General features: G+C 43.9%; 1 protein-coding gene across 11 annotated transcripts in view; it reads right to left on the reverse strand.

The window, feature by feature from the left end:
• nrxn1a (neurexin 1a) overlaps window positions 1–25,047 on the reverse strand; it is an 82,711-nt gene that overhangs the window by 8,331 nt on the left and 49,333 nt on the right. For 5 of the 11 annotated variants that reach the window (XM_050059999.1, XM_050059995.1, XM_050059998.1 and 2 more), the window contains 11 exons: window positions 23,829–24,032; window positions 21,764–21,790; window positions 18,777–18,899; window positions 16,909–17,290; window positions 16,314–16,504; window positions 14,303–14,476; window positions 12,937–13,056; window positions 10,111–10,292; window positions 6,396–6,567; window positions 5,344–5,433; window positions 3,929–4,239 (listed from right to left, as the gene is read on the reverse strand). In XM_050059999.1, coding sequence (XP_049915956.1) covers window positions 3,929–4,239; window positions 5,344–5,433; window positions 6,396–6,567; window positions 10,111–10,292; window positions 12,937–13,056; window positions 14,303–14,476; window positions 16,314–16,504; window positions 16,909–17,290; window positions 18,777–18,899; window positions 21,764–21,790; window positions 23,829–24,032 — 1,976 coding nt within the window. The remainder of the gene's footprint in view (window positions 1–3,928; window positions 4,240–5,343; window positions 5,434–6,395; window positions 6,568–10,110; window positions 10,293–12,936; window positions 13,057–14,302; window positions 14,477–16,313; window positions 16,505–16,908; window positions 17,291–18,776; window positions 18,900–21,763; window positions 21,791–23,828; window positions 24,033–25,047) is intronic. The other 6 variants (XM_050060004.1, XM_050060003.1, XM_050060002.1 and 3 more) reach the window with 3 other exon arrangements.

Consider the following 25,047-nt stretch of genomic DNA (forward strand, 5'->3'; position numbering starts at 1 on the left):
ACACAGAAGAAGAACTGCAGTACACACAGACGCCCACAAAGAGCCCGACAACATCTCACCAGTGATCTGAACAAAAGAGTCTGTGGTGTACCTGCTGATAATGTATCCTCTGACATTAGCATCGACTCCACAGTTGCATCCACTATAAATACGCCTCACACACACAACAGTCGTGTGTTCCTATTGTAGAGTCCCATTTGCATCAGTTTACTAGATGCGTATTATGGAAAAGCTATTACAGCCAACATTAACACAAAACATATCTCCTCCTGTAATTTAGTGGGTAGGGACCACTTAGCTGAGACTTTGCCATCAAATCTACTCGTATGAATGAGCTGTAGCAGGAAAATTAAATGCGTATGTGAGCCTTTTATTGATAAAATGTTTTGGGCTCTGATCTTTTTTAAGGACACTGATTTGCATGCGACTTTTGTTACAGATGATGTAACCGAGCAAATAAAATTGTATTAATCATTTATCAGAAACAAGAAAACATGTTGCAGTTCCTGCGACAGAGGAAGGTTAAATTCATTTTTACAGCAGCATATTTGTTTTTTTATTCATGTTGGATTGTGCGAGATGAGACATCCTTGCATCTCATTACAGTGATAAGTCGACTTTCCAGATAGATATGTAGTGTTACATTTCATGGATTTGCAGATCAGTGATTAAAGCATTATTCACAGGGTTCCCACGCATTTTTACTTATTCATTTTTTCCCATAATATTTGACTCCATTTCCATGACTGTATTTAAAGGTCCAGTGTGTAGGATTTGGGGGGATATACTGGCAGAAGTGGAATATAATAAGTATGTTTTGATTTGTTTAATCACCTGAAAACAAGAGTTTTCGTGTTTTCGTTACCTTAGAATGAGCTATTTATATCTACATATTGAGCAGGTAAAGATTGACACATTACACCTCCATGTTTCTACAGTAGCCCAGAACGGACAAACCAAACACTGACTCTAGATAGGGCCATTTGCGTTGGCGATCAGCAGCGTCAGAAAACACTAACATGAAACTGCTTCACTCAGTGTTTTCTCCTGTTTAAAACATGGTGTCTGTTTGTTTAGGAGAGGAAGAGACCTCTGCGGATAATTCGGCTCCTGCTAAAAACCTCCTGGACGTCAGGATCTCAAGTTATCAGAGAAAAAAAGTGAGCACACATTAGCAGGTGTTGTCTCTAACGTGCCAAACAGCATCAGAGAGACACTGATTTCTAACATAAACTGCTTCATTCAGCGTCTTAACCGGTTTAAATCACCTGGTCTGTTTGTTTTGGAGAGGAAAACACCTCTTCGGATAATTCGACTCCTGAACACTTAAGAAATTCTAATCAGGAGAAGTTTCAACTGGTTGCACAGATGCCACTAAATCTCCCTAAATCTCACACACTGTTCCTGTAGGTGGTTTAAAATAGTCTGCCTGGAAACCTCTCTCACAACAAGCAATTTGAAGCACTGCACAATTCTAAATGTGGAGAAGTACGCACACGTTCTTTGCCCTACAACTACTGCTGGCCAGGAAACACAGCTCTGTACGAGAGCTGTGTGAATCATGTGAGTCCATTGTCTTCAGTGCCCACATTACTTCGGCTGATAGTAGATCTTTAGATGCAGCAATGGATTCATTAATCATCAGCTGTAGTTGTCTTGCAGCTACACCGATGCCTGCCGTGGTGGTGGAAGGCGTGACTCTGGCACTCTGGTTGCCTCTTTGCTTTTGACCTTTAGCATGCCTGACCAGAGCGGCTTTCCAATGTTGCCAAAATCGAGTGTTCTGGTGCAGAACTTCAATCCAGACATGTGTTATACTTGTCTTTTGTAAGCCATACATTATTAAACATGCACTTCCTGGGCATTTGGTAAATAAGCAAACTGCTAACAAGCTGCATACGCCAATATGTATCACACCATACAAGTCATGCTTCAACAGTTACACAGCGCAGCACTAGATTTTAAATTAGAAATACAAGGAACAAGTCAAAACAATGTATATTCACAACTTTTCCAAAACAATCTGCCAGTTCCAGGCCTGGAAAACAACTTTGCTAATTTCATAACAGGAATTTCATAACTGTAGGAACCCTGTTTTTACTCTGCTCCGAAGACTTGGAACAAACTCACAGACGATATAAGACTCGGTCCGACTTTTAAATCAAGGTTTGAAACTTTGTTTGAGCACCCTGGTGGCCCAGGGGTCTGAGACACTGACCATGTAATCTCATTGTCCACAGTTCGTGTTTGGCTTTAATGCATGACATCACCTCTCTTCACTGCCTCCTATCTATCTCTTCATATCTGCTGTCAGCTTTGCACCGTGCACTGTCTAATAAAGGCTAAAACGCCCCAAAGAAACCTTTATGGTCTCCTCTGTCTTTGACTGAATCTCGAGCATTTATCATTATCTACCTCGTGCTTAGACCCCGAGGCACCTTGTATTCATCTTTATGATTTCTTTAAAGTGGCAACAGACAACTTTTTCTCCACTATTGGCGCTGCTGTCGCAAAGAAAACCAGATCGCTTCTTGTTCAGAGCAACTACCAACAACACAGGACACACTGCATTTTATTTTCCAAAGTTACTTCGGTTGTTCTACCGGCCGCCATTTCTGCTAATAAATAATAATGTGGAGGCTCTGTAAGCCTGAACCAAGACTCAGCTTCCCACAATGTCAACGTCAAAAACAGCTTCACTCCTCTCATTCTTACGCACATTCTTTCAAAATAAAAGCTCTACACTACCATCACTTCGCTAACAAAACAGTAACTGTAAAGATCTTGCATCGATTACATTTACATGCACAAGAGTTATTCGGAAAAAGACAATATTCGCACTAAACTCTTCACATAGCTATTGAAAAATGAATGCTGTCACGTCGAAATATGGAGAGGTGGGACATCTGAAGTCACTTGTCGGTTTGATTCTTTGCATCAAAACCGTTGGCAGACTTTTTCGACCATACAAACACAACCTCCCTCTTTCATACCTTCAATCACCCTCTTGAAAACCTGTCGATATCCAAGTCTTTCATAGTGTTTGAAAGCAGGCATCTCTACCACACAGCCTTGCAAACTGTTGGCAGCCGTGTGTCCCAAAACCCCCAGTGAGACATGTATTTTTAATGTGCTGTATAGGTGTCCAAAGAATGTCCCTAATAACTAAATAACACCAGCATATCCCACATGTCTTCATCAGAAAATACTATGGAATATGCTGTTAACACGACCTGTACATAGTCATTAGTACTTTTTGGTACTTTGGGATAGCTACCGATGGCTATGGGGTAAAAAAGCTCTATCGTCTTCCTGTTTTGGTTGTGCAAAGGTTAACACCTTTGTTCCGTAAAATGAGTTGTCAGTTCCCCTCAAGATCGCACCCATCGGCAGACAGAGTTGCATAAAGCGAGGCTTATTGGAAACCAATCTAAACAACGATTGTGTTATTATTCTATAGCCATCCCATTATTGCAATTAACAATTACTTGATAATGATGAGTCAAGGCAAAAGATGTCTCTGTTTTCAATCTAAAATGTTTTTCCATAATTCCCCTTTGTGTTTTTAATGTCTTCTTAACTTTAATGCCTTATGTAAAACACTTTGAATTGCCTTTGTGTGTACGAAGTTTGCGATATAAATAAACCGGCCTTGCCTTGGGTGCAGTTTAAAACAATCCCACTCCTCCTGACATATCTTGCTATCCTCCAGTCCTTGATTAGTGGGCTGTGTGCTCGCTAATCCTCTTACTGAGTCCGCAAAGAAACTTATCAAAGCAAATTAACACTTTTTAATTACCAATTGTCACACCGCAGGATGATGGCAGCAGGGCGATAGCATGTCTGTGTGCAGTATACGTCTTTGTATGACCACACACAGACGGGATTGGTCATACGCAAGATGGGAAAAATGTGATCGTGCTCTGACCTGCTGTGTGGCGCCCTGTTTTCTGTTGGTGGCCGTGGTGGTTGTGATGTCACTTATGGAGGGGGCGGAGTCAGAGCGGTTGCCTCCCGCTGCAGCACTTGACTGCGGGGTGATGGAGGACGACGGCATGTCGCCGACCAGTCGTGCGCTGCCGTCCACCCTGATGTGCGGGTGCCCCTCGGCGGCCATGTTGAGGATGCGGAGGCCGTTGTAGTAGAGTCCCGACAGCTGGCCCTGGAACATGCCCGCACTTCGCTCACCTCCACCAACACGCACTGTCGTCTGGCTGTTGAAGATGGTCAGCTGGCGACCTACACGGACACACGCACGCAAACACGCACCACACACACACACACACACAGAGGCACACCAGGAAGGAAGGTGGACAGACACACGCGAATACAGCCACACACACATACATACCAGTGGTCACATACGTGCATACATACACACACAAGAGTGTTTGAGTGTTACACAATCCACCACCCCCAAGCCATGGTGAGAGGATGGGATAGATTAAGCATGGCAGAGCAAATCGAAGCCGTGGAGAACCGTGGAGAGGGCTGAGACTGTGAGAGATAAGAGTGGGAACAGAAAACAGAGAAGGAGAAGAGGGAGAAGAGGAGGGAAGGGGAGGGGGGTGAAGAGACTGAGAAGTCGAGGAGGAGGATGAAGAGGCAAAGAACAGAAGGAGGAGGAAGAGGCAGCAGATGAGAGGAGTCAGAGGGTCCTGAGAAGACGGGGCTGACAGATGGTTGCTATGGTGATGGCTGTGCGGCACGACATTGTATTTGAAGGAGCAACAGACAGGCAGACAGAGAGACAGAGATCTAGAGTACTGTTGTAACAGCCCTATGAAGCATGCACAGGTTATAAGCTCTAGCACTGCTCACTGTTAAAGGGACTAGAGGCTAATTTAAGGAGCTCTGCTGAAGTTTAGGAGGAAAACTTTTACATTTTTTCAAAAAGCATTGCTCTATTAGTCATCTCAAATTTACATAATTCTTACATGGCACAATACTTTGCATGTACTTTAATTTGATTACAAAATTGTATTTTCAACATATAATTTAATGAATGCTTTATTGTTTACAATTTGATGATAAACAGAATTATTTACCAGTCTTAATAAAGCATCTTTTATCAGTACTTGTTTTCTATTTTCTCATTTATTCACATTTAAATCTCTCCATCGTCCCTTTAACCTGATATTATCAGATACACACTAACAAGATACGTTCACAGGCACTACAGTTTACACAGTATTACACACTACAGCTGCCCAACTTTTAAATACTTAGTTATGGATTTATTTTTAGATGTTAGTTGATGGTGCACAATATAGTATATTCAACTGCCTTCAAGTTGTATTTTTTAAGCTGAAAGTTTTAAGGAATTTTAATCAGGGTTTTTACCTTTGTCGAGTAGCCAATCGTCAACTACTCGACCGAGCCGATAGGGGATTCGCTGTCTGGCGATGGCCAGGCGCTCGTTATCAATGTTGCCTTTAATTTAGAGATGAAAACACAGTAGTAATTACGCACATCCAAACGTGGTACAGGAGCTGGATACAAAAAGAACAGCAATGAAAAGAAAGTAATGGTCTGCTCATTGTTAGCATGTCACTGCGTTAAGGTAAGCTTGATGTGCTAAGAGAAGAGGAGCTGAATTCACTATGTTTCCAGTGAGCGGACTCTTACTCTCTGTTCATTGGGTTTAATTTAAAGAGACATTTCAGGGGTTAACATCTGCAAGAGCACAGGGAAATAATGTTACAGCTGCCACATACTGTCTATATGACTGACTGAGTTTAGAGTTACATACAGGAAGAACCCTCACACACACCTCACAACAACTAGCATTTAGCATTTTAACTAGCAGCTACCTAAAGCCTCATTGTGTTAAAGACTACTACCTAGGATTACCACTTTAAATATAAAAACCAACAAATATAAAAACAAAAACTATGTTCAACAAAATACACTTTTTTCTTTTTCTTATTTTTTCTTTTAACTCTTGTTAAACATTTAACTCAAAATATGACATGTTTTTAAATTATTGTTTGTCCAAAAATGCACCAACTGTTATTATTTTCTTTTATGGTGAGAAAAACAACCTGAATTGAATATTCATATATTAATTACCTTTAACACTATTTAACAGGCCTAACATGACATAGCTGGCTAATATACAAGCTATTGTAGTAACTCTCTCTTTTTATGGTTTAAAAAGTCATGTTTCATATCAGATCACACATGTTTCATTTCAAACACAATAACATAAAACAAAGCTGCAATTATATTTCTCAACCTCAGAGTTTGAATATAAACATTGATAGGAACACTGATGTGATTCATCCATCAGGAGGTGGGTTGATTTGGACTAAGGTGGAGTTAGCTCTGTCCCAGGACAGGCAGTGCTGTGGTGGGTCGGAGGGTTGGGCTTATGTGGGCGGGGCAGGGCCTACCTGAGGGATAGCGCTCTATGACCGGCAGGTCGTCCAGTTGGAGGGTTGCATTGCCTCCGCTGCGGGTGAACCGAATTATGTGGTACTTTCCATCGTTGACAAACTTGGAGCTCTCCTCGATGTTGATGTCATCAGTGCCAACATTAAACACTACTCTAATGTTGCCTTTGTCCTGAGGAGGAGGAGATACACGAAAATGCTTCATGAGGGATTTGAATTGTTTTTAAAAGGCAAGGATATCTTTTCTTTCTTTGTTTTTCAGGTCCTTAAAGGTATTCAATGTAGGATTAGCCGTTCACTTTATAAACCTTCTCCCCAGCCATAGCGAAAAGAAAAGCCAACGTAAGCTGCTTACAGTCTGGCACCTGGTCGATACCTGTTTATAAAGCCCCGACCTCACCTGAACGCTGTGGGGGTACACACCCATAAACGACCCCAACTGCAGAAAAAAATACATTGCCGCACACTTCTAGTGGGTCATAAGTGATGACTGAGAAGGAGTACGTCTGTTTTTTAGGAAAATCCTGCAAAGTATATCTAACAATTCACATTCCCATGTGACTGCCTACGTCGATTTTCCACATCAAACTCAGCTCACAAGTGTCGGGGAGTAATACTGCATATGTGAAAAAAGTGGCTCCAGTGTGTGACCATTTCAGTCGCACATGAGACCGAGAATCTGTCAAGTGTGACTAAACACTTTAATTGGTCACACCATAGAGTGCCCCGAGAATAAGCCCTAAAACCTGGACATGAGTTAGCATTTTACCACTCATGGTTCCCTCGTCTCAAAGTCAGTGGGTTTTTTAATGGGTTAGATGCCTGAAATAAGGTCTGTGGAAAACACAAGCTTCAGAGACTTTCACGTTTTGTCCTACAACATAAAACGTGTCAGTAAATATCCCATTTGTGAATTTTGAAGCTTCTATGTGTCTTAAAAAAGGCGGTTACTAACAAGTGGCTAATTGAGACTACAGAACAGAGCGCCATGACACCGACCACAGCTTTACAGCCTCATTACGGGGGCTAACGTTAATACGTGTCCGTAGTGTAGTTCTTTTCAGTAGCTCAGTCCATAGGGACTTGGGTTGGGAACCGGAGGGTCGCCTGTTCAAGTCCCCGTCTGGACCAAAAATGTGGAGCGTGGACTGGTAGCTGGAGAGGTGCCAGTTCACCTCCTGGGCACTGCCGAGGTGCCCCTGAGCAAGGCACCGAACCCCCCAACTGCTCGGAGCGCCTGTCATGGGCAGCCCACTCTGACATCTCTCCATTTAGTGCATGTATAGGTCCAGTTTGTGCATGTGTGTGTTCGGACCTGTGTGTAATTGACAACAGAGTGTAAAATTGAATTTCCCCTCGGGGATTAATAAAGTATATAAAATTAAAAAAAATTAAAAAAATTATAGCCTAATGTTAGCTTTTTACTTCTATGCTTAGACTTCAAAAATCGTAAAAGTGACGTACATTTATAAAGACAATCTTGCTAAACCTAACGTGTACCATAAACGTTTCTTTACCACAGAGCTTACTTTCAGCAATGATCCAAAATCCAATGGAAAAATCCCATAGGCTTTTTGACGCGGGAACCAGGGTGATGCTAACTTTAGCGTTACCCTACAGATAAACATCATCTCTGGAGCACTCTATTGTGCCTGACATTTATGACATTGAAGCACATAATGCGAAACCAAAGTTTACTGAAGCCCGATGCCGTTAGCAACATGTGCTGAGGCTAGCACAACAAAAAGATCAGCGTGCGAGCCAGTCACACTATAGCGAGTGCAAATGAAACACCAGACCTGGAAGACCCACTTGCGGGTCCTGGTCAGCTACAATAGCAACAGAGAAAGAGCAGTGTACGAGACGTGGATGTTGTGTTGGCGTTTCTCCACTGTTGTTTGGCATGTGAATGGAAAGACATCCAACATGCTATCACACGTTCACTGTACTGAAGTCACACCAAACCGTGAATCCTAAACTGGTTTATGAACCAAACTGTGACTTCTGTGTCCCCTTACATCCCTAGTTGAGAAATCATCAATGATTATGGGAACTGACAAAAATGGTAAAACTTAAAATGTATTACGGTGGTACCGGAAGAATGACACATTTTTGGTGCAGCTAAATTATGTGCGGCTGCTCCTAAATGAAGAAGTAAGGTGCACCAGTGCAACAAATGTCGGGAGCCCTGCTTCATAGGGAGCTGTGTGAAATCGGATAAACTGCCTCAAGTGATATCAGATGAGTCAGCGTTGGGTGGGGCTGAAGACTACACGTTTAATAAGAAACTTTATTCGTATAGCACCTTTCATGCAAGAAATTCAGTGCAAAGTGCTTTACAATAAGGGCAGTGTGAGCACTGAGTGCTTCACATGAAAACAGAACGAACATAAAACAGAACTGATTCATAAAATCATAGAGTTGTAAAGATTTTAAAAGAGTTGCAGCAGCGTGACGCGTAAATAGAAAGAGTTTCAGACCTGTATGAGGAAGTCAGAGCTCGTTAAACGCTAATGTGAAGAGATGTGCTTTTAGATTTCTTATAAAAATATTTAGCGAGCTAGCTTCCCTGATGTCTGTAGGTAGTGTGTTCCATAGCTTTGGGACGTAACCGACAAAGGCTGCATCCCTGATCTTCTGACTGTTGCTGGGAACCTCCAATAAACCAGCAGCAGATGATCGCAGTGTTCTTGGAGGCAAACAGTTAACAAGGGAGTTAGCAATGTAGCTCGGTTCCAGCCCATTTAGGGCTTTGTATACAAGGAGGAGCTTAAAATCAACTCTAAATGTAACAGGAAGTCAATGCAGAGCAGCTCAGACTGGCCTGATGTGCTCTTTCCTCTTGGTTCTGGTTCATAGCTGAGCTGCAGAGTTTAGAACGAGCTCAAGTCTCTCAGTGGTGTTTTTTGGGGGGCCAGTAAAAAGTGCGTTACAGTAGTCAAACTTTTTTTTCAAAGAAATCGTGGTATGGGGTGAGAGAAGTGAGTTTATCCTGCGATTGTAACCCCTTGCTCATCACTACCGACTCAAGGCTACATATGCTTCCTCTCGCATAACACACTGGAATCTTCAACTGAGCTGTCTGCGGTTGAGTTGCAGTGTGGGTAATGTAGACGCCTGGTTTTAATAAGAAAGACGAATGCATGGAATTAAAAAGAAAATATCTCTTTTGCTGCATTGATTCTGATCTCCCTTTTTTTTTTAACTGTCCACGGTGAGTCTGATTGTGGCAAAAGAATGCAACACTAAATCAGTGGAGAACTCTTTTAACGTCTCTTTTCTGCCATTTTGGCCAGGTCTCTCTTGTAAAGAAGATAATGGCTCTGTCCAAACACCCACACTTGCAGTCTGTGCAGGTTCTGCCATGATTGTGTAATATCTGGACGTGACGAATTCAACAATTCAAACATGTCATGAATTCAACATGTCATAAACTTCCTCGTGTTTGCATTCATTACTGCCAATCACCGGACAGATGTCACGCAGCAGACTGCGGCGAACTGTTGGTTCACTGTATTAGTGAGTGTCGGTTCAGTGCGTTGGATGTTGTCATTTTTCAGACATGAGACACGCTTGTCTACTATCTGATACAGACCTGATGTATCTCATGAAATTCTGGTTAAGTGTAAAAAAATGACACATGTCTATAATGAGTATCTGCGTTGAAGAAATTGACTCCTCAAGGAAGAGCAATATGTGAAATAAGTGTACTTACTATCTGCAGCTGAAGGTAGTCTCCCAGGCCAGATGCGCTGTCCACCCGGAGCAGAATGGCGTGCTTCTGTTGGGTACTGAACCCGAGGGCAAGCCTGTCTGCCCTGGTGCTGGGACGTTCATTAGGGGGCCACGTGTAAACCACCATGCCTCCATCACGGCCAAAGATATAAGTGGTCCCAGCTGGCCCGCACAGATAGAAAAAATGATTGCAAGCATGTCTATGTGCCGTGAACAGTGCTATGTATCATCACAGGCTCCTTAGTACAGGGGCATATTGAAAAACAATCTAAAAAACTCTAAATGTCACAGTTGACTGGCCCTCCACATTTTGCTTGTTCCTCCTACACACTGAAAAAAAAAGTATTTCCCAAACTTCTTCCAAACATTACTGCAGGAGGCTGACTGAAAACTGACTCATACAGATAACAGCATCAAACTGTTGGAACGGCTGCAGGACGACTGAGTAATCGCAGAGTATCTTACGTGTTTGGCTGCTGAGGAGAATTTGTTGAAGATGCAAAGAGGACATTATTAAAGAGAATATCAAATAACCAAAGTAGACATTGAGCAGGTGGTATTTTTGTGCCACTTCAGAATGTTGACAGTGCCCTCACCTGGTGGCTCAGATAAATGCACATGAATGCTTTGAGTCAGTGTTTGAGACAAAACCATCCATGTGTATCAGTTTTAGACCTGCAGTCATACACCAGGGTGTGTTTTCTACAGTTTTAGAGTAGGGGTGTCAAACGCATTTAATTCAGGGGCCACATACAGCCCAATTCAAGTGGGCCGGACCAGTGAAACCACAACCACTTCAAATTTTTCTTTCATTCTTAAAACTTTCATCCATTTACCAAACAAGGAAGAAAGAAGAATTATGTGGAAATTCAACAGTATGTCTCAGTTTTTCCACATTCAGTCAGCCGGCTACTCACTGTCATTACATGTGACTTTGTTTTCATAATTTCCCACTAAAGTGGAAGCTGTTGAAGGAGCAGGTTGTGTCATCTCCTTCCTCACAAACCATTTACAGTCTGAAGTTGTGTCAGTGCCTCAGCAGCAGGGCTACACCCATACTGTTTTAAGATATAAATCTGACGCAGACTCTTTTGTGCTGAAGCTGCTGGTTGACAATATTTTGCACAATGTCCAGTATTTTTAAATATGACCACAGAAAGTATTCATTGTTATTTCAGAGAGCTGTATTGTGGTCAGGGTGGAAAAGCCTAACAGCCTTCACATGTGCATCAACATTAGGTGTGCTAAGTCGTCTAGAGGGCCGGATTGGACTCTTTGGCGGGATGGTTCTGGCCCCCGACTGTACGTTTGACACCCCTGTTTTAGAGACATTTAAGGTTTGACAGAGAGTGTCCTGCATCAGGGTGGGTACTCAGTGGGTGACTTGCAAACAAAGGTAATTTGTGGATAGTATTTTGTCTTAATTTTACTTCCAGGTTCAGTTATGGGTGAAAAAAAGGACATGCGGGTTGGATCACGGGTGTTGGATGAATAATATATGTTACAAAAATAATTATTTATTCATTATTCATTTTAATCCTCTGACTGCTGACGTCGTGTCGACTCTGTGTCCTGCGCCAGCTGGAATATGAGAGCTGCTTCAATCAGGTGCGTTACTAACAGGCACGCTAACTGTGGAGATGTGCTGCTCAATATTATGTCAGTAAGCAAAAAATATTCATTTAAATCGTATTTCCTGGGTTACCTTTGCTTTAAAATGTAATATATTAGTTTCACATGTATGATATGTCCAAGATTATCATTTTAATGTGCTGCCTAACCAATTTATTTGAACAGCTTACACTTGTGGTTTCAGGTCAGGCTGTGGATCTTGTGTAAAAGGGTCAGGTGGGATTACAGAATGAAATGGTCATATGTGCAGGTGGTGGGGTGGGTGTGGTATTGCATGTTGCGGTTCTGGTTCAGGAAAAAACTCAGACCCGTGCAGGACCCTGCCTCTGGGTGCGAACTCCAGGGAAAATTAGGGTTCCATTTATGGCACAAAGAAAGTGCATCGAGCATTGTGCAACCAAAACAGGAAGAGAATAGCACTTTTGTTTTCCCTGGTACCTATCCCCGATTACAAAAGAGTGTAAGTTCCATGCAGCCGCTATCTTCAGTAGCAGGTACGGCGCACGGTGGAACAACTGAAGTAATTTTGGAAACCGTACTCGGCAAAAGAAAAAGAGGAAAACAGAAGGCGAGCCAGTTATCTTTGCGACAGCGGCGCCAATAATAATATCACTCAGAAAGGGAAAAGATGCCTGTTTCCACTTTAAAGCTACACACCCAAACAAGTATCTACCGACTATTTAGGGGTCACACATACTACTACTATAGAATTTACTTTGAATATCGACATAAGCTCATTTTACACCCTCACAATATCTCTCTACCCTAGAAATGTTCCGACACCATTTTTACCTTCCAGATACTGATTCCAATACCTGAATTTGTGTATCAGCCAATATTATGTCACAGCTGTTTACTCCTAACCCTGAAACTGAAGCCCTGCAAGTCAATTCTTTTTCGACTTGATAAAACAGTAGCAAGTGGCTGTACAGCGCAACTTGCTGTGTAATCTGCTGTTTTAAAGCAGCGAAGTCGAACTGATTCCTGGGAAAACTGCTGTTTTGTCCGGGTGTGATCAGTGCTTAAACTAGCGTACTCATTGATCCAGCATTTGAGGTCATATTGGAGCCATTTCCGATAGTTGTGTGGATATCGGAGTCTAGTCTACACCTACAGTAGCTGTCAACACTTAGGTCTGAGTCTGAGAGAGAGAGAATGAACAGCAGAGGCTCACCATCATTGCATAGCGGCCCGGCGTATGACGTCATGCTGCAGTCGCAGGTGAAGCCCTCCCACTGCTGCAAACAAACTCCCTGATTTGAGCAGGAGTCTTCTTGACATGTCGTGCTGGGACCTGCAGTGAGAGAGGTGACGGGGTGGGAGGGTGCAAAAGTTAGGAGAAGATAAGCAGAAGACACACGTTGTTTGATTTTGTCTGGAGCCCAGTGTTTTCACAACAGTATGCCGGTACAGTGTGGTTATTTTTAGACCGCATTTCCTTGAAACATTTTGAAAATGGCCGGGTAGACTGTTGTGCTGCAATGACGTTATGATTAGTCGTATTAGTAGAGAATCGTTGTGAGACTAAGATAATGTGGGTAGGCTCCCATTCTTTACACAGAAGAGGCTAGATTATGATTATAAACTGAGCTGAGGCTAAACTGGAATCTGTGTTACTCGGTGAAAAGAGCCAAATGTGGAGAGCATGCAGGTGGTGAGGCTAGATGAATGGGGGAAGGACAGGAGGAGGGGTTAAACATAATAGGGCAGAGTTATGTTTAAAGGCCTTCATCTCAATACTCTCTCTTCAGCAGTCTGTCGCCGTTCACTCCCTGCCTCGTGCCGCTGAGAGCGCACAGGAGGAGAATGTCAAAGCTCCGAACTCTCCTTCGTCGCACTTCTAACACGAGGCGTGGAGGAAAGGGTGTGAAATGATTCACAAATTGAGTATTGAAGTTTAGGTTGGGAGTCAGTAGGAGGGGTTAGAGAGCATGCTGCTAGGCAACCCGGGTGGTGGAGCTGGTGGTCAACTCAAGTCAAGCGGTGGTGATGTCACTACTGTGATGAAGTCACTATGGTGGCTAGGAGAGGACAGGTCACCTCTGACCTTTGACTCTGGATCACTGGGATCCACACAACACTGGACACCACTGGGTAGTTTCAACACACGCACACACACACACACACACACCCATACGCACGCACTCACACTCACACACACACGTTCCCACCCTCATACACGTGTCTCACATGCTCACACAAAGCGATATACCTTGCAAGTCAGCTTTCATCAATGTAACTTTTGTCAGCCAAACAAAAAAGCAAACAAGCAAATTAAGTTAGATGGTTAGTCAATGCACACAGATGCCTGTGAACTGCTGAAAGAGTGGAACAGAGAGAGAGAACACAATGTGCAGAGAGATCGAGGAGGAGATGAAGAAAAAGAGAGTAAAATTTCACATCTAATAGACCAAAAGCTGGGTTAGTGGGTTATCCTAATAACAGAGAGCATGAGTTAAATGAAAACCCAAAGAAAAAGCAGTAGGGACACGGGACCGGGACACATCTGCTGCTGTGCTGTCTGCGTGTTTGCACCTCACCTTCACAGCCTCTCTCCACTTGTCCCATGGTTGCCAGCGCGTCAGCCAAAAGGTCAGGGAGACGGCCATTTAGATCAACTGTTGCCAGGCAACCCTGGAATCCCTCTCGGGAGTGGACCAGCTTAGGCAGGTCTCGGTACATCTCTTTGGAGACGCCCCCGATGTACAGGTCACCTGACAGGGAGCAACACAATGATTGGCAGCTTCATGAACCAATCACAAAGACTGACTGTATCAGTACCAGTGTTCGATTAATTTAGGCATTGCAGCACACAAAACACACACACACACAACACAGCCCTGACCCCCCACCTACCCACCCCCGTAAACTCACCAGCCACTTTAAACAGTCGACCAGAACTACCTCATATACTCATTCACCACTTACTGTTTGTGTCAGGTATGCAAGCTGCTGTTCTAATTGTTGCATGTTTGCACTATTTGATTGACTTTTCTTTTTTTATTATTTTAATGTGTATTATGTAAATTGTTGCCTAGGAAATAGTTGGACCTTTAGGGAAATCCACCTTTTCGCTTTCTTACTGAGAGCTGGATTAGAAAACTGATATCACTCACGTCTGTACTGTCAAGAGATGGTTAGCTTAAGAGGGATTTATAGTTGTGCGGCAGAGCCTACGCTGTCGTGAACATTTATACTTGTGCGGTGGTGTGTCTGTGTCACTCTGCAGTTACACCTCCAAAACACTAGTTGGCGGTGGAGATTTGTGTGAAGTGCTGTGAAGTTTAGTTGATTAAAAACACACATTAAACACACATTAAACATGGCTTAATAGAGACAGTTTCAAACACAAGTACACAAATCAGCTCCACTATAACTCGCAGCATTCNAATTCCGACATCCCATTGTTCTGAAAATTACCCATTGTTCCGAAATCTCAATGTTTCGACATCCCATTGTTCCGACCATATTAAACCCATTTTTACGAAGTGTTCCAAAATCTAATTTTTCATTGTTACAAAATAACTGTTTCATGGTTAAGGTCTGGTTAGGTTTAGGCACAAGAACAACTTGGTTAAGGTTAGGAAAAGATTATGGTTTGGGTTAAAATTATAACTTTCAACATCGTTTCTACTTCCTCAAAACAGGGCGACCGTTGTCGTCATGGCAACAGTAAACAACACAACAGCACGGTCTCTTGCTGCTTGCTTTTTCCAACTTTTTGCATTGCAACATTGAGATTTCGGAACAACGGGACTTCGGAACAATGGATTTAATATGGCCGGACCAATGGGATGTCGAAGCATTGAGATTTCGGAACAATGGATAATTTTCGGAATAGTGGGATGTCGAAATAATGGGATGTCGGAATTATGACATGGCACCTTCAAAACAAATATAACATGCTAACGTTATTAGCACAAGCCTATGGCATTTTACATTGTATTAATTAGCGACGAGCGAAGATTTCCTCTGCTCATATGAAGCCAGGATAAATCACACACAAGACTTAAAATGCTATTTTTGTGGAGGCTTTATTGTCTTCACAATTTATTGTTTCTTATCTTGAAATTAAAGTAAATAAAAGCTTTGTTTCCACTGAGTGAAATGGTTTCCTTGCGCACATAATCCCTTGAACCCACATCGACTAGTACTTTGCATTTAAGGAGGATCATCAGGGTTAAAAAAAATCAAAGTTAAATAAATGTAAATGTTTTTAATAAAGTAGTGTATATTTAAGTACATGGGATTTATTGCTTATTTTTGTTCCCCCCACCCCATGGTATTGAATTGGACATTTAGAATAATAGTAATTTTGCTGGTATTGGTATCGGCTACACAATTCTGGTATCACGACACACTTGCATCTAATTGTACCTTTATCGGATTGATCAATATCTGTTCATACTTTGTCAAAATCACCGTCCCATGAGGCAGTTCATAATTACGTTTTGGGAAAACAAATATTTCATGTACTATCTGAGTATGTGCATCCTTCCCTGATACAAGCTCCTGTAATTGAGGTGTCACTGCATGTATTTTTGTGCATACCCTTTAGGTCGAGGTTCTTGGCACCCATGGTGGTCTGCGTGGTGACTTTGGTGTCAATCTTGACCGTATGGAGATTGTTAGTGTCTCTGGAAATGTGCACGTTGTGCCAGTGGTTGTCATTTAGGGGACTGTTAGAGTTTCCCTTGATCAGGTGTGCTCCATTGCCCAGGTCAGAGATGTAGTGTAGGTAGCTAGAAAGGGAACAAGGAAAGGAAAGGAGAGAGGAGGGGTTTAAAATGTTACGAAGAGAAAAGGCAAATGAATCGTATTCATGATGAAAAACAACACAGGGTCATACACCTCAGGGCATTCTAATCTGTCTTGTAGAAACGTAATTACAAGAGCAGAAAAAGAGCTGCTTGACTTGTGCATTTTTCATATTTGATATTTCAGCCCCAAGAATTTTCTTCTTTTATTCATCAAGGACAATGTTAACTGTAAATCCCAGGCAAAATTGAACATGCACATGCATTTCTGCAAGACAGATATTACCATAAACACACATTTAATCTGCGTATTAATTTATTTCCCGGTGCAAGACATTGCACTAACTCATGTAATGTAAATACCACACACTGCGCTTTGTCCGGCTCACCCTTTCACCAGCTCTATCACTATGAAGTCATTGCCGTCTCCCCTGTTGAAGAGAATAAGGCCATCGGGGGACGTCGTCTTGAACTGCATGAAGAGATGCATGGAGTAATAGGCCTGCAGCGTGGGCAGTGTGACGAAGCTGGAGCGCGAGCGGAAGGTGACGGGGTCCGCCACGATGCTCTTATAGCCAATAACAGCGTTGAGCTCGCAGTAGTCGATGTCACCGTTCTTGCACAGGTCGATGTAGGGCATGCCGTTGAGCGTCAGGCCCTGAAGGTGACCGATGAAATTGGAGGGCACGGCAGGCATGAAGCGCTTCTCCGTCACAATGCCCGTCTCCACATTGTGGAACTCCAACTGGGTGTGGTCGCCCGCCATCTGACCTGGTGGCGGGGGTAAACTTCAGAGGTGAGGGCTACGGGAAGTCGGGTTTCAAGTGGAGCTGTTCAATACTAAAACTAATCCTAGTACTTATTTCAACAATTGAACTAACAGTGACAGACTGTTAGTGACAGATGTAACAGACACTGATGCTACAGCCAGTCCCTCCAGGATTTTGCGGGCTTTTTTGAGGATTGTTGCGGCCTGAAATGCCTCACTTCAAAGCTTTTCTACATTGCGATGCATGTGGCAATTAAATTGTGGGAGCAAGTGAATATTGCAAAAAGTAGTTACAATTATTTTTGTATAATTCATTAAAAATCAAAGACAACTTCTTCCGCTAACCTTACCACTAACCATACCTATTTAGTCTAACTCACCTTGATTCTTTTAGCATTTGCAATAGATCTGAATGCATCAGTCTCTGTTGTCCCATGTTTCAGCCATTCTGCGGGTTGGTTTTGTGGCAGAAAAGTATTTTTGTTCCACCACAGCGCTGCAGAAACACCTCACCCCGGCTTTTGTGCTGAACACCAGAGAATTGTCTTACACGGTCTTTAGCAGTAATTTTTGTTCAGTGAGGAACACTGTCGTTATAGATTTAATCATTTATTGCAACAAAAGGAAATACAGTTATGCTTGGCACTCTTAAGGTGCTCCCTGGATCAGACAGGCAGCATGCTAAGCCAAAACAGGCTCAGGAGCACAATGCAGAAACCCCCTTGGGTACACAAGAGTGGACCCACAGCAAGAAATTAAATACCATTTTGACCTTTGTGCCATGTTAGGACTGAATTAGGAAGGTGGAGGCAAAGCTTTGCCAGCAGCAGCAGCGATGCGTGGCAGCATTGGTGTAGTAGGGATCAGTAAGTAGGAAGCCGTATTTAAATGGACCGCCTCGTGAGGGCGTGATTGGTGTGCGACTGATCAGAAACGATGATTCAATCAGCGGGCTGTCAGCTGATTACAGCCGGGACGTGAAAGTGACGCTTCATCTAGTGAATGTGAGACGTTCGTGTCGTACGTGTCTGCATCTTCACAGCCAGGAACAAGTCACACTATGCGGGGGACTGCTATGATTGGTGAAACTCACAGGAAGCTGCAATGATTGGTCATATTTGTAGAAAAGTTGAAGTGATTGGACAAAACTGCAAGGCCGCGCAGAATCCGCAGGGATTGGTTTGATTTGCGTTAACTGTTGCGATCACAACATCCTGGAGGGGCTGTATAATTGATAGTAGCGTCGTGGTGTAAAGTTATGATCACAATCATTATTCAGAGTGATTATTTTGACTTACACAGGTACAGATGTTCTCTAAAAAAAGAAATAAAACCCCTTAATGTTGTTCTAAAAGAGTCAACCCGCAATTTATCATCCAAAACACTTTCACACAGAATACAAGCAGATATCGTCACACAAGACCTGGGTCGAGATCAGAGAGTCATTTTATGGTGAAAAGACAAAAAGGGTAAAGGTGCTGTGGTTACCTTCAACAGGCTGCAGGTCGTCCACGGTGAGTTTGAGGCCCTTGCCACGCCGGACTACCCTCACCGTGTGCCACTCATTATCATTGAGGCCCGACCCCGCAAAGATGGTCTCTGGGCCTTTACCTACACATAGCCCAGAGCACCATTAACACAATGCACAGAGAGGTGGACAGAGACAGATAGAGAGAGAGAGACAGGGGAGATAGAGATCCAGAGACAGAGACAGAAAAAGAGAAGAAGAAGAAGCCAGGCAGGTTGAATTAAAATTTAAGGACAGAAAGTGAGGGAATGGAGGGAAATAGCAGAGGACTGGGGGACCATACATATCCTGGGGAGACAAACACCTCCATGTCAACACACTCTCTCCACAGATAGACAGACAGGTCACTTTGCAGATACGCCAGCGGGACGGATGATGTGACACAGACAGACAGAAAGATTAACATAAATGGATGCCACGGGCGTCTAAGATGGAGACTGTGAGTCACAACAGGCCCGCAGTGAGACAATCCATCTGTGGACAGATCACACTGCCGCGATGACCACCCACTACCCACACATGCACAGACAGCACATTCGCACCCCCTTGACTCCTAAACCGCCCCCGCACACATAACATATATTACCCTGTGTCCACATGCAGGATTCCTTATCCTCCACGAGAGCGCAATACTGCAACGAGCCTCATGGTGGCACTAGACACACAGCGGAGCGTCCGAGAGCTCTCCAAGGTGCTGATGTGCAGCAGAATGAAAGAAGCTGAGCTGTCCTCTCATGATGTCTCTCTCTGCCCATCTACCAGCTCATATCTTCACATAGTTGACTGCACACATTTGACAGACTGACTGTTCCCAAAAACCTCAGTGTCCCCTTGCTCCCGCTCTCGACAAGCACCCCACCAACCTTGAACACAACACCCACCATCCTCCAACACACACACACACACACACGCAGACAGACAGACAGACAGACACACACACAACTCCCCTTCCTCCTCCAAGCCCTGTTGGTTTGAGTGAGTCTGCTTACAGTGACCTATAGGAGGTAATGATGGGGGAGGTGAGAAGTAAACTGACCCGAACGGATTCTGCTGCAGAAAATGTCAAGCATGCCTACATCACTCATGGAGGCACGCAGGCGGGCGCACACACACACTCACACACACACACACACACACACACACAGGTAGAGAAATAGAGGGAGGCACACAAACATAATACGAGAAGTCAATCAAAATGGATATGGCAGCGTGAAATGCATGTGTGTGTGTGTGTTTGCTCGGCTAAAAGAGTGTGTTGTGCGTTGAGAGAGGACACAGGGTTCCCCTGAGGAGACTCAGCTGTGCTCTGGGCATGAGCATCTCATCCTGTTACCATGGATCACTGCCTAACGCTGAGTGAAGGAGAGAATATGTGCATGTATGTGTGAGTTTGCGAGTGTGTGTTTTTGCATATGTAACCAAATATTCAAAGAGCGAGCAGAGCGCGGTGAGGGTGAGGCAGTGATCTGTGTCAACCTGGGAACAAATACACGCCAATAAACACAGACAAGAGACACACACACACACACACACACACACACACACGAGCCACCTATTTTGGGTCAGTGCTAGAAGCATGGTGAGCTTGGTTTAAAGTTGAGCTACTGTGGCGGTCAGCAGACAGTCTGCGCTCTGTGCTGCCAAACCAAAAGACGGCAAGGCGAGACAAATCAAACGGAGAGACAAAAGGGACTGTTTGTTGCGCTGGAAATACAATTCAAATCAAATGACACAAGCTACTGGAGATTATAAGAGCAGGATAATGAAAACAAAATGACAAAAAGCGTTTCATATTTCATTAGCTCCAAATAACAAATGGCTTTTCTGCCGGATAAGCCTCAAATCTCTCCCATGCCGAGGCTTTTATTTGACTGCTGAGTGGACTATTTCAGTGGCGCCTGGCTGTTAAATAAATTTTTTTTCTTCCCCCCTCGAATATCAGATGTATAATTTATCGTATGCACACGGTGTGCCAGAAAAGTGGCTGCCTACTGAAATGTTCATTGAGACAACCGGTCTAAAATTGGCCGACAGACATGCGGGATAGCAACAGCGCTGTGTGGCTAGTAGGGTTTCTATGGCAACTGCAGTCGTCCATTTCACCACCTCTTTGCCGTCACAGAGCATTCGTCTCCCTCGCTCACTCTCGCTTCCTCTGTGGTCGTGACAGAGAGAAACTCCACGTGAGGGAATTAAACTTCATCAGGGATTCAGCTCCACTCACAGCAGCATGAAGAGAAACACACACACACACGGGATAACACACCCAGAAAACACACACACACACAGATGGGCAATGAAATACAGAATGCATAGGCACACACTAAACGGGCTAAATGAAACAGTACCCAAAAAATCCCTCATGTAAGTTTAGAGAGAAACAACAAGCAAACAAAGAAAGCAGCCAGACAGACGCTGGGATGAAGGTGCGACAGAGAGAAACAGAGGGATAACACATCTTTTGTCTCCAGCATGAAGGAGAAGTAATTACCCTGCAGCTCTAAGTTGCATTCATCCACCAGCTACACTTCCCAGCACACCTAATTTTACCTCAATACCTCACACTCTCCTTCTTCTTCTCTTTTCCTTTTTTTCCCCCTCCTCCTCCCTTCAACCCCCACCGTCCTCTCTTCCGTCTATCCTTCTTTGCTAAAATGGCCGACCTGGAAAACCCTGGCCCTCAGCAAAAAATCGCACTGCTCCTGTGGTGTCGCTGAACATGCAGACACAAACGCGCATATGTGCACCTCCCCTGTCCAACACACATATATGCACACAGACACATGGTACAAAGATATGTGGAGTATGGGATCAGATGGACTGACGAGACGGAGAGAGTGAAAAATAGTCAGACACATTAACAAAAACACACACACACAAGCGCACACACGTACTGAGGAGGAAGAGGAAGGGGGGGAGGGGTTAGGTGAGATGGAGGATCACTTACTGGCTGTACAGTTTATCCTGATACAGTCTGGAGGGAGAGCAGAGCAGAGGGTTAATGCTGCACACATACACATACTCTCCACGCCCTGGGGACGCACACATCGACACACCCTGCACGCATTTTCACAAGCACGCTCACACACATGCTGAGAAAACACACACTCTCCTTTGCTGCAGGACCTCAACCTGGATCATATTTCCTTACATCAGTGATTAGCATCTTCTGTGACTTTAAATTCTTGCCACCAAAGTTTGAAATCTGGATCAAGATCTTTACGCTGACAGTGTGAAGGAGAGCGGTGTGACCCGGCATGAGCAGTGTGCGCTCACTGGCTGCTCTGGCCTGAGCGACAGTTTCAGTCACCAATCAAAAGCGCCAGGAGACTGAGATGGGTCATGTGTGTCAGTTTGTCTGGTGACATCGAACACATCCCATAATTCTTGTCGCCCATCCAGAGCACAAATCTCCGCAAATGGTCGGAAGATTTAGTCCCATTATTAGACGCTGTTTGTTTTTTGTTTTTTTATACCCATGATGCCTTGGTGTGTCGTGTGGCGTCAACCACAGATGAGACGTGGCTGCAGACAACCAGAGACCAACACATGCACCCCTCTGTTGGACTATGTGTGTGTGTTAGCATGTGAAGTTGTGAGGCTGGATATGTGTTTAATGAGTTGCAGTTATGTGTGGAGTGTTTGTCCATGATGTGAGTCTTTGTATTGATCGTTGGAGGTGTGGGGATGCACAGGTCCACTGGGAGTGAGCAGAGAATGCAGCTTGAGGCTTGACCCTCTGTTCAACGCAAAAACAATGCCACTAACCTTCAATTGTGTGTGTTTGTGTGTGTGTGTGTGTACAGGACTGTTCGTTATTTAGACGAGGGGAGGGGGTGGTGCAAAACAGGGGAGGCACGTCAAATTATTTTTTGAAACACTAGGGAGGGACTTTTTTTATTTTGGCTTAGGGGAAGGGGACCAGGCCCCTAGGCAGGAAAGCTGCTGCCAGTATTTCCCAGTGGTCACTGACGGTATTGCAGCCAAAAAAAATCCCCTGCGGCCCAAAAAGCACTTTCCCCATAGACCATCATTATACAACTTTTGATCCATGCAGGTTTTATATTAGAGCCAAAAAAAGGGATTTTAAAATCTGTGATGTCAAAACAGAAACTATTGTTGGATGTTCAAATTGAACACACGTGCCATAAATGCCATCACCCATTCACTTTATTCTACATGTCTCATTTAAAATGTCACAAAGAATAAACCATATAAAATCCTGTAAAAGAAAATTCTGCACTACTACTAACTTTCGATCATCAAAGGGTACGTTTTTAAAATCTAATAACAGCTATCGTGACAAGTTACTGATATTATTCCAGTCGCTGCTGCCACTGTTGTGTATGTTAGGCTTTATTTGTGCTGCTAATGCAGACTGTGTGTGCGCTGTAATGTATGTGTGTGTGTGTGTTGGTGATGTGTAGGCTTATTAAATTTGGTTGGTTTTGTGTGTGGCTGTCACGCACCCATACTCTGCTGAAGTGCACACACAGCTTGTGATTATGCGATTTGTAAGGAGGATTTGCATTTTGCTGCAGAAATTAGCTGTTTGTTTCAGTGATAATTCACTGCATCGGCTACGATACCTACGTTTGGTGGAAATATGTAAAACATTGTTATATATGTCGGAGGGAGGGTCGTCCATTTTCCTCCGGTCCCTCAGGGAGGCTCAAGGAAACATATCTGTAGCTCTGGGGAAATGAAGTCGCACCCCAGCCACCCCCGTCCTCTGATAAACAACGAACAGTCCCTAGTCAAAGACGAGCTGTATATGCACCATGAAGTGGATCAAAATGCTAAAAGGTATCTGCCAAAACCTGTGAAACACCTTAAATATATATATATAAGTATAAACAATGCAGCAGAATTAAAGGGATAATATATTATTAATCAACATTTAATGACATTCCTTTACAAGAAATAGCCAAGAGGCCAGAATCAGCTGCATTCCCATGGCAGGTAATTAAAACAGCACTGGAGAATCTATATGTTTGTGTGCATGTGTGTACCTAGGTTGACAGTGAGTCGGACACGGCCCCCATCCAGCTCCAGACGAAGGGTGTCTGCCGAGTTACGGGATGTGGTTGCCATGAGAACGCCATAGGCCCGCTGGGAGCGAAAGCGCAGCGAGACGTCCTCCGCCTCGGTGTGCATCGCCACAGGCAACTGCACCTTCATAAACTTACTGCCGTCGTACGACAGGATAGTCGCATCTGTACAAGACGCACAGAGAGAGAGAGAGAGGGAGAAGTGGAAGATGACGGTGGAGGAGATTGAGGTGGGTGGAAACATAGAAAAAAAAGGAGACAGAAAAGATTGACAAGGAGAAAAACACACGAGGTGGGAAGAGACAATTCGACTTTGTGTGATTCAGATTTAAACATGAACAAGTATGTTGCAGCCTGGCTACACTCCCTCGTTCCCCCCGGCCACGTCATGTTGAAACTCAAAACCCTGCTTCCTACGAAATTACCCCATCACTTTCCACGCTTAATTCATCATCACTCCCTCACAAAAGAGCATGTAAAAATAGCCGCAGCTGGTTGGCTGGCCCTATTATCCGGTTAAATCAGAATGCATGGCGGTGAGTGTGTTAGCCACCGTCGCTGACATCCCAGACCCTGGAGTCATAATGTAACAAGCTCAGGTGATCCCGCTTTAATGTCTTTTGCATACTCATTTACATATTCATAATCTTCTCTCGCTGCTACCTGCTGGGGCCAATCCCCAACCGCTAAACTGTTTACCTCCGAGAACCCTGTTTTTTATTGGCCAATTACATACACAGCTAAACACACTCTCCATGTCTCTGTGTCTTCATCTCTCTTCCTTCTCCCCTTCTTCTTCTATCTCTCTATTCCATTCCTCCTTCGCCTTCCCTCCCTTTCGCTCTCCCTGTTTCCGTGGGAGACGGTCGGAGCCAAGGCAAAAACAAGAGAACAGGAAGAGAGGGAGGCCTCATGAATACTGATGAGCTGAGAAGGAGGGAAAGAGAGAGATAGTGTGCGTATGTGTGTGTGTGTGCGTGCATGTCAGAATAAGTGAGTGAATTTAAGTGTGAACAGAGGAGGGTTTAGTAAAGTGAGAGCAAGGGGAGAGAAAATAGGGACAGAGCAAGACAGAGGGAGAGGAGGAGGGGGGAAAGGGAGAAAAGCTCTTGGCTAAAATGCAAATGAACCCTCATTAACTTGAGGAAAAAAGGAGGTGGTTGGCCTGTTATATCACAGA

Source organism: Epinephelus moara, chromosome 13 (genome assembly GCF_006386435.1).
Source record: "Epinephelus moara isolate mb chromosome 13, YSFRI_EMoa_1.0, whole genome shotgun sequence".
NCBI classification, from domain to species: Eukaryota; Metazoa; Chordata; class Actinopteri; order Perciformes; family Serranidae; genus Epinephelus; species Epinephelus moara.